Source organism: Clupea harengus, chromosome 9, assembly GCF_900700415.2.
Source record: "Clupea harengus chromosome 9, Ch_v2.0.2, whole genome shotgun sequence".
Taxonomy (NCBI): domain Eukaryota; kingdom Metazoa; phylum Chordata; class Actinopteri; order Clupeiformes; family Clupeidae; genus Clupea; species Clupea harengus.
The window spans coordinates 25,846,151-25,855,960 of record NC_045160.1 but is presented as its reverse complement, the minus strand read 5'-3'; the positions used below and the strand labels follow the sequence as shown (position 1 = coordinate 25,855,960).

Here is a 9,810-nt window from a genome sequence, read left to right as displayed (position 1 = left end):
TGTGTGTATGTGGGTCTGCAAGATAGTGTTGTGTATTGTGTTGAAATGTGTTGAAGGTAGACTTTGTTCAGAGCTGCGGCACCTGTCACGTCACACCTGCTAGAGTGCACCTGTCCCGTCACACCTGCTAGAGTGCACCTGTCCCGTCACACCTTCTAGAGTGCACCTGTCACGTCACACCTTCTAGAGTGCACCTGTCACGTCACACCTTCTAGAGTGCACCTGTCCCGTCACACCTGCTAGAGTGCACCTGTCCCGTCACACCTGCTGGAGTGCTTTGCCTTCATTGTTTTACAGAAGTCCATCCAGTCTGGGACTCAGGGGGAGAGAACAGCACAGTGAGATGCGGGGGATCATGTACACGGGCACTGACCGTTTTGAGACAACAATAAAAGCAACAAATAAACAAAACAATATCATAAGGACACGGTCAATCAGTGCAAACTTCCGTGAAATTTGTTAATAAAAGTGAATCTGTGCAACACTCAGTCCACACTCACTCACTCACACACTCACTCATTCACTCCATACTCACTGATACACACTCACTGATACACACTCACTCACTCACACACACACACACACACACACACACACACACACACACTCACTCACTCACTCACTCACTCACTCACTCACTCATACACATTCACTCATTCATTAATTTATACACACTCACTCATACACATTCACTCATTCATTCATTCACTCACTCACTCATAAACACTCACTCGCTTACTCTTACACACTCACACACACACACACACACACACACACACACACACACACACACACACACACACACTCACTCATTCATTCATTCAGTCAGTAGTCCAGGCCAAAGGTGAGTCTGGGCCAGCAGCTGATGAGAGGAGATGAATCTGGTCCTAATTCGCCTTGAAGTATCTGCTTCACACTCAGCTGCTAATTGGGACGGCAATCCGAACACACAAAAATGTAATTAAAACAAAAAATATTAAACCCAGTGTTTTAAAAGCAATTTTCAGTACCTTGTTTCTTGGATCACTTCCTTGGGTGGCCTGAATCAGGCTTATTGGGAAATGTAATTCCAAATTAAGATCATAGATTTGTGTCTCCCCATAATCTCCTTAGTACTGTGTGGCATTCCAAGACGGGAACGTTGTGAACTCCCACCACCAACCACATCGATCAGTCAACTCTAGTCCACCCGACCTCCAGCTCTCTTGTCGTGTCAGTGTCGTTTGGACTATATTTGGATGACTAGAAAGATTCTGTCTTACCAAAACATGTTCATCAAAGCACCATCAATGACCATTTAGTGTTCTTAAGGGTTAAAAAAAAATAAATCACACACACACACACACACACACACACACACACACAAGAACCTTTAAACCTTGTGAATTACAGCTATACGGACCCAGACATAATCCAGTCAATCTCAAAACTCAAGTTTCCAATCTTTCTGACCTAATGTCCTCCAGGTTCCGAACGCCCTTGACCCTAACCATCCAGGAACATGATGAGGTTAAAAGCAGAGCGCTGTACCGTTCCCCTCCTGCCCCCTGCCCCCTCCTACATCACCACGTGCACCCTCCTCAGAGGCGGCTCCTGTCCAGTCTCTTCCGGGCGGGGTTGGGGTACTGGGGGTTCTCGACGACGCCCTGGCCAAACTTGAGCTCGAGGAAGGCGCGGTGGTTGTTGGGCGCGTAGGCGGTGACGCCGGCGAAGGGCATGGGCACGAGCGGCTGCAGGAAGTGCTCGGGGAACTCCACGTCCTGCTTGTGCTCCGTCCACGTGTCCTTGGTCATGACGCCGCTGCGCGCGTAGAACGGCCACAGGTCCACGTGCAGGTGGTTCACCTCGCTGTACTGCACCCGGAAGAAGTCGCCCTCCACCGCCCGCTCCCACACGTAGCCGTGCGCGTCCACCAGCGAGCCCGAGTCCAGCCCGCGCAGCTGCTCGCAGTTGGGAACGTCCTCCAGGTAGATGCCCAGGTCCACGTCGTAGTCCCAGGGGATGATGTCCTGGTGGCGGGCCGCGCCGAGCAGACTGCCCCCCTCCAGCCAGTAGCGCACGCCGGCGCTCTCCAGCACGCCGATGACGTACTTGGTGGTCTCCCGGAGCGCGCGCAGGCAGCAGGGCGGCGTCCAGCGCTCCAGGTAGAGGTAGTCGGGCGTGTCCTCGCGCACCGTGCCGAAGCAGCGCGCCGTGTCCTTGCCGCAGCCGAACCACTGCTCCTTGCCGTCGGCCTGCAGGAGGCGCTTGATGCCGAAGCCGCGCATGAGCGCCGCCGTCGCCTCCTTCTGCTGCGTCTCCGCCTTCCACTGGTTGTGGGCGGAGCTGAAGAGCGGGCGGCGGCCGGCGGCGAAGCAGGGCGTCTCGAGCAGCTTGACGCGCCAACCGCGGAGCGCCGTCTGCACGAAGAGCGAGGCGAGCTGCGGGCGGCCCAGCGGCGTGGACAGGTTGAAGAGGTCCTCGGCGCGCAGGAGCACCACGGCGTCGCCCGACAGCGCCGTGCACACGCTCCCGCTGCTGCCCGAGGCCGCCGGCGTGTACGTGGCCGTCCACTCGCGCAGGCTCACGCGCAGGTGCAGGCACTGCACGGACGAGCGCGTCAGGACGGGCGCCGCCACCAGACGCACCGCCCCGCCACCCTCACCCTCCAGCTCACGGATCAGATGCTCCACCTAAGAGACGAGGAGAGGAGGGGAGGAAGGGAAGGGAGAGGAGAGGAGAGGGAGATGGGAGGAGAGCAGAGGACAGGAAAAGGGGAGAATTAGGGGAAGAGGAGAGGAGAAAAAGGGGGCAGGAGAGAGGGAGGAAGGGGGGATGACAGAAGGGAAGGAAGGCAAGAGGAAAGAGAATAGGAGGAGAAAGGGGAGTAGAGGAGGGGACGAGGAAGGTATTATCTTATTAGTAATAAATACTAAGCAGAGTTCATTGTACGGCATAATAGCCCATAAAATCCTCTTTAGCTCCAGCTATGCTAACCAGAGTGAGAACCCAAAGACAGTGAGAAACCAGAGGGAGAGAAAACGCAGAGGCAGAGAGAACCTAAAAGCAGTGTGAACCCTAAGGCAGTGTGCAGTGTGCAGTGTGAACCCTAAGGCAGTGTGCAGGGTGCAGTATGCAGTGTGAACCCTAAGGCAGTGTGCAGTATGCAGTGTGAACCCTAAGGCAGTGTGCAGTGTGCAGTGTGCAGTGTGCAGTGTGCTCCACCCTAAGGCAGTGTGCAGTATGCAGTGTGAACCCTAAGGCAGTGTGCAGTGTGCAGTGTGCAGTGTGCAGTGTGAACCCTAAGGCAGTGTGCAGTGTGCAGTGTGCAGTGTGAACCCTAAGGCAGTGTGCAGTGTGCAGTGTGAACCCAAAGGCAGTGTGCAGTGTGCAGTGTGCAGTGTGCTCCACCTGTCGTCCGTGCTCCAGCTCCACTCCATCAGGCACCAGCAGCACAAACTCCGTCTGCACGTGGAACTCGGGCCGGTTGGCTTGGGGGGGCAGCTCAGGGCTGGGGGCCAGCACGAGGAGTCTAGCGCCCCCCTCAGGCAGCGCCAGGGGCGGGTAGGGCAGCGTGTCGGCCACCGCCAGGAAGGGCAGGTCCGGCCGCTGGCGCAGGAAGGAGCGGGCCACCTCACCGACGTAGTTCTCAAAGTCCTCGAACTCTCTCACGAGCACAGTGACGCGGGGGCCGCCACGGCCGCTCACCTCGGGCTTCACCCCAGGGACCCCCGCCACGTTACCTCCACCACCTCCACCGCCGCCGCCGCCGCCCATCCCTCCTGCTGCCAGTCCCACCCCAGCGCCGAGGCCTCCCGGGCCGGACAGGCCTCCCTTCTTGGAGCCCTTGCCCTGGTCCCGCCGGCGCTCCATCATCTGCTGCTGGGCGCGGGACACGTAGTAGAGGATGAGCAGGTTGATCACGATGGCGCCCGCCAGCAGGGCCTGGCAGAAGCTCACCCGCATGATGGCGGCGGCGGCGGCGGCGGCGGCGACGACGACGACGACGACGACGACGACGACGACGACGACGACGACGACGACGACTGGGCTACGCGCAACTGGCGGCCGGGGATCGCGGTTCCGATAGAGTGCCGGTGATGTTCTGTGGGTCAGAGTGAGTCTGATGCCCACTCCAAATCCATGACGCCCGGGTCGTCCTTGTCTAGGCGATGTGTGTGTGGGACAGTGGGGGAGAGGCCGTCAGCTCAAGGCCTTACACTTCAGTAACCCAGTCCATGATGGCTTCCTGCCTTGTTGTTGTTGTTGTTGTTGTTGTTTCTTGTTGTGGCATTGTCAGTGACCAGCACCTTTCATCCAGACCTCCTTTCGCCTATTTAAAATGCCAGCAGTCTCAAGCATCATCAAAGAGGAGCAGCTTTCATAAGAACAGGCAGGCAAGGGCCAGTGTGCCTCCTGCCAGTTAGACCAGCTTCTCTCATCAAGGGGAAAGTTCTGGAGCCTGCAGGCAGTAGGTTTTATGTGGTAAGACTCCTGTCACTGTGGAGTGTGACCTCTGGCTGATACTATGTTGCACAAAGAATACCTGGAACATACAAACACACACACTATGCATATTAAGTATGTGCTGCTAATGCTGAGGATAGTAGCCTACATAGAAGTCAAACTTCTACAGTATTCAAACATATCTATATACAAGAGCTGTGACATCAGATGCTTAGGACCAAAGAGCATTGCTGTCTCTGTCTCTGGAAATACTGTTTAAATGCTTCGAAAGTGGGGGGCAAGAACTGGAATGTCATCCTTTTAAAGTCTAAATGTTACACAAAATGTCGTGGTGAATTTCTCCAACGCTGTTTGTAGCTGGAGTTCGTTTTTAACAAGATGACCCAGAAAACATAACAGAAGAAAAAAAATGTACCGACTGATTCAAGCAGGCAATTGGCCAAGTAAGAATGCTCCACATTCAAGCTCTCTCTGCCATTCTTGCTTAAGTGGGACAGCCCTTGTTCAATAGCAGTTAACTCTGGCTTTGCCCCCAGCTATGGCTTTTTCAACCTCAGAGACGTCTGTTGCCGTTTACCCGTGTGGGTAATGCCATCTTGAATCAGCATCTAATTTTAGCTGCCATGCATTGTCGTAAATGTGTGTTGTATAGTATTCCTCCCCACGCAGTGCAAACAGCGGATAGACAAATAAGGGGACGGCCAGTGCAACCCGTTAGGACAGGTGAACGCCGGCTACAGTTTCTCAAAATGGGCAACACTGCCAGTGCCTACCTGCAGTTCCTTAGAGACGAGGGCCGTAGTCTACGAGCAATAGACATAGCTGCTACTAGCCGTTCGGCGTGGCTTTATTAAGCATTGGCTGTTCTGTCGATCAATAAAACGATCGCGTGTTAAAATTGTTGATGGCATTTTAGGGCAATCCGGGCAGTTACTTTAGGCTAGTACATGCAGAGATTAAGATTACTGTCAACACGTCTTGTGTAATCCTTTTGTTTCTACAAGATGCCATTCATATCAAATCGAATGAAGGGAATGGGTGATGCCGGCTTTTGTTTTCCTTCGTCCCCTTCTCTGGTCAGTCAGGCAGTCAGCATACAGGAGAATCCTCGTTTGTTTCGCTTCGGATACGAGCACTCAGGAAACTGGAGTGAGATCACAATGTGGCAGGAAGCTTCCACCCATAGTGCAGCAGCATTACGTAGAGGATTGGTAGCGCTCACTATTTGGCACAGATTCTCTCTGTGAACGCTAGTGTATCTCTAGGTTAGTGAGAAAGTAAGGAGAGCAAGGAAGCAGTGTGTGTGTGAGTGGAAAGGGACAGGGTAACGTATTATTATCATTCTCGCTGCGTTTTTCCACCTTCCGTGCTGGCGGCGGCTCCAACGCTAAAATGGAGGCGGAAAGATCCGGCGGAGTAGCGGGTGGAACGAACCAGAACTCCGGGGGGAGCGGCGTGGGGCGCAATCCGAACGGGCCGAAGGCAGTGCTCGGACCAGCAGCAACAACAGCAGCGGCAGCCGGGGCGATGGCAGGAGCCGTACCGCCTCGGGAACTGCAGGACGGAGAAGCAGGCCTATCACTTCCTGGGATCTTGCATTTCATTCAGTACGAATGGGGACGTTTCCAGGCCGAAAAATATCGCTGGGAAGCCGAGAGGGACGAACTCCGGGTAAGATCTTGCAATTCCTGTGGTTAGGGTCGTCGCTATTTCAGAAGGAATAACAGAGACTTCCAAAGAAATTGAGTAGTGACGCTGGCGTCTTAATGTAGCCTAGCGTCTGACCGAATAGTCATGGATATTGCGATGCTTTTAGGAACATTAGCTGCGTGGCTTGGAAGATTGAGTTTAACTAACTGTTTTGATTATGTAGCGTGTCTTTTGTTACAAGTTGGCTTTGATCAAACATTTTGAAGGGATAGGACACGAGTAGTTTCTCGCTGTAATCACTCACTAGTAGCCGTATGGCAATCACAGATTAGGAAGATATGGTAGTAGACTACTTTTTTATTCTTAATCCTACAAATCCCATGTTTTGTCAGCCACTACATTCTGCTTTTCCATTGAAACATATTAGCCAGAATCGGGGTTTTTTATGCGATCAATCGTAATTCAGTTCAATGTAGGCTACTCTGAAAGTGACTATTCAGTTCCTTTTTGTTGATTATCGATTGCCCAATATAGAGCAGCATCCGAAATGTTTTTTTTTGTGTGTGTTATCGTGAAGCTGCTCCCTAGCACTATTTTCCATCTGTCTGGGCTTTGATGGTCGGACACAATGTATTGTCAAGCCCTGAATGTAAACATACATAAAATGGGTGTAGCAGCGCATCTGTGGACGCACACAAAGCCAAGTAAGTTGGCGTACATATTTGATAAGCAGGCTATAAAGCTGTAGAAGCGACGCTGCTATAAATGTCGATATATATTTTTCATTTCTCTGGTGATAGTGGGAGATTACAGTACGTCACGTGACCACAACCACTATTACTGGGGTACGGTAAAATACGTTTGTAAATCCTCGAGCCACACGAACGAAAAGGAGCAGTGACGTAATGCAGTCTCTTAAGGTTTATAAACGTGATTTTATTTCCCCTGTTGCTCTAGGGAACACACACACACACACACACACACACACACGTCTCCCAAGAGGCAGTACATTTTCCCTTGTAAAACATGTCCCGTTTTATATATAGTACTGTACAAAATAGATGCTCCAAAGGCCACCATGTGACATTTACTTTTCCTCTAGTCTGAGTACACCAATCATTAGGCCTCCCCAGTGTGTAGCCGAGTTGTTGGTTGTATTTAGGATAATAATAATAATAGCAATAGCATTATTGATAATAGTTATGTAGTGACGATCACTAATTATGTGTTCACTTCACTTTGAATAGCCTAAATATAACCTCCGCTGGTTTTGGAAAGAGAAAGGCAAGTCCACTTTGGCATCGGATCAGAGTCCCATTTATCGCCCCTTGAACTTCCACATGGTGCTGGTCCACTTAACCACGCCGGACCGGACCAACGGTGGAACCTGAGCAAGGGAGAGCGAGAGCAATTAGGGTCCCCTGCTGGAGGTGGCAGTCTGGGTTATGTAAGAGGAGATGCCAGATCGCTCCATCATGCCCAGCCCCCCCCACGGCTGCCCACAGAGCAGGAGGCGGGCTGCGTTGGCATCCCAGCCTCGGTGCCAGGCTCTCGGTGCCAGCGGAAATGTGTGCGGGGGCCTCGGGGGCCGTAGTGTCCTGCTAGTTTGAGCGTTCATTCGTTGGTTCGTTTATTCATTCGTTCATTGCTGGTTTGCTGGCTGTGGTATGGTTGAGGAGTCATATGTGTGCACACACGTGCCATACCCTGCTCGCTCGCTCGCTCTCTCGCTCTAACACATGCACATGTGCTCTGCCACTTACACGCATGCTCACACACACACACACACACACACACACACACACACACACACACACACACACACACACACACACACGCGCGCGCTCGCTTGTGTTTTGAGCTCTACAGAGGGGCTAATAATAGAATGTTGAAAGATGAGTGCCATCCTGAAGTGGTTGTATTTTGTGTGTGTGTGTGTGTGTGTGTGTGTGTGTGTGTGTTTGTTAAAGAGTGACACCTGTCCTTACAGGGCCCCTTGTGTCCGCCAGCAGAGGACAGATCCTGCCTGTCCGGTCCTCTTCCTCTTCATTCTCCTCTTCCTCCTATTTCTCTCTTCTCATTCTATTCCCTTTAGTTTGCTCTTTCATCTGAGGTTTGTCCTCTTCTCCCTTCGGTTCTTTTCCCTCTTTTCAGTGTGTATTCTCTTCTCGTTCTTTCCTTTTCTTCTATCTGTTTCCCCCCCCCTTCTTCCCTTGATTCTTCTCCTCCGTTGCTTTGCCGCTTGTCAGTTCTTCTCTTTCTATCTCTTCTTCTTCTCTCCTTCCTTCTCCTCTGTCTTATCCTCCTCTCTTATCTTATCCTCCTTTTCTCTCCGTCTCCCGTTAGCATTACCTGCGCAAGGGGAAGGCAGGAATCACAACTCACTCCTTTCTTCCGCTTCCTCTACACGAGAGGACTGAGGAGTCTCTTCTCTCTCTGCTGAAAATAGTTCTCCATTTTGAGTTCACCTCTGGCTCCCCTCACAGCAGACGGGCTACGTCAGAGAAGGAGAACTAGCCTATTCTCATTTAGGCTAGGCCTTTTTTTAAGAACCATGTCCTAATTTGGGCTAATAGAACAGGTGTGATTGCTGTTGCTGTCAACAGTGTTGGAATGGAAGCTTGGACTACATTTCCCAAGACACCACTCTGCTGGCCCTTTGTGATTATATACACACAGAAACAGAGAGAGGGCGGGGTGGGGTGGGGGGGTTGGGGGGGGGGTGAGGGTGAGATTGAGATGGATGTGGTGGGGGGGGGTGAGATAAGGGGAGAGAGAGAGAGAGAGAGAGAGAGAGAGAGAGAGAGAGAGAGAGAGAGAGAGAGTGTGAGATGGAGGGAGAGAGAGAGAGAGAGAGAGTGAGATGGAGGGGGGGGTGAGATGGGGAGAACCTTGCCCTAATCATGGCTAATAGAACAGGTGTGATTGCTGTTGCTGCAACAGTGTAGGAATGGAAGCTTGGACTACATTTCCCAAGACACCACTCTGTTGGCCCTTTGTGACTATAGCATTGATCTAATTGAGACCTGCAGCCATTGAGGCATGTGTCATTTAATTTGCCACGCGGTCATGCAAACACATTTCGTTTAAATTACTGTATTAGTTTCTTGTTGCTTCGGCTGTGCTTGCACACGTGCATGTTTATGACGCATGCATGCACACACACACGCACACACATACAGACACACACTCAAGGCATAAAACACACACACTCATGCTCACACACACCACACATATACCTCAGCACTCCTTACTTCCTCCCTCCTCTTAGTGAGTTGGCTATTCTCTGATACAGAGACTGGCCCAGGCTCATCCACTGTGCCATGTCGTCTCTCCTGAGGGGTGTGTGTGTACCCCCCCCCCCCCCTCCTGCATGGACGTGCGGTGTTATTTAAGACAGCATGCACCATACTGGCCTATGCCCTTCAGCCTGAGGCCATCCTGAGTAGGTTGTTTGGCACACGCTGTTATGAACACTATTGGAAGTCTGTCAAAAGACGGGGTTCTCTTATTTTCTCTTCTTTTCTCTTCTTTTCTCTTCTCTTCTCTTCTCTTCTCGTCTCGTCTCGTCTCGTCTCTCTTCTCTGCGCTCCATTGTCTCTCACACCTGGACTCTTTGTCTTTTGTTATGAACAGCAGGGTTGAGTGTGTTTGTTTCCCGGCCTTCCCTGAGTTGTCTGTCTGTGTACCACCCACCTCTTTCTCATATACCAG

The 9,810-nt window shown here is 51.9% G+C and overlaps 2 protein-coding genes across 2 annotated transcripts in view; one reads left to right on the top strand and one right to left on the bottom strand.

Annotated features, from left to right (window-relative positions):
* Nucleotides 1–1,342: 1,342 nt before the first annotated feature.
* LOC105901531 (fukutin related protein) lies at nucleotides 1,343–4,179 on the bottom strand. The gene is made up of 2 exons (XM_012829004.3): nucleotides 3,391–4,179; nucleotides 1,343–2,672 (listed from the first exon to the last, which is right to left on the bottom strand). The coding sequence occupies exons 1-2, from the start codon at nucleotides 3,943–3,945 to the stop codon at nucleotides 1,581–1,583; spliced, it is 1,647 nt and encodes a 548-aa protein (XP_012684458.2). The 5' UTR covers nucleotides 3,946–4,179; the 3' UTR covers nucleotides 1,343–1,580.
* Nucleotides 4,180–5,700: 1,521 nt separating this feature from the next.
* strn4 (striatin, calmodulin binding protein 4) overlaps nucleotides 5,701–9,810 on the top strand; it is a 25,124-nt gene continuing 21,014 nt past the window's right edge. Inside the window, exon 1 of the mRNA XM_031573962.2 lies at nucleotides 5,701–6,117. Within this exon, the coding sequence (XP_031429822.1) occupies nucleotides 5,839–6,117 (279 nt within the window). The 5' untranslated portion in view covers nucleotides 5,701–5,838. The remainder of the gene's footprint in view (nucleotides 6,118–9,810) is intronic.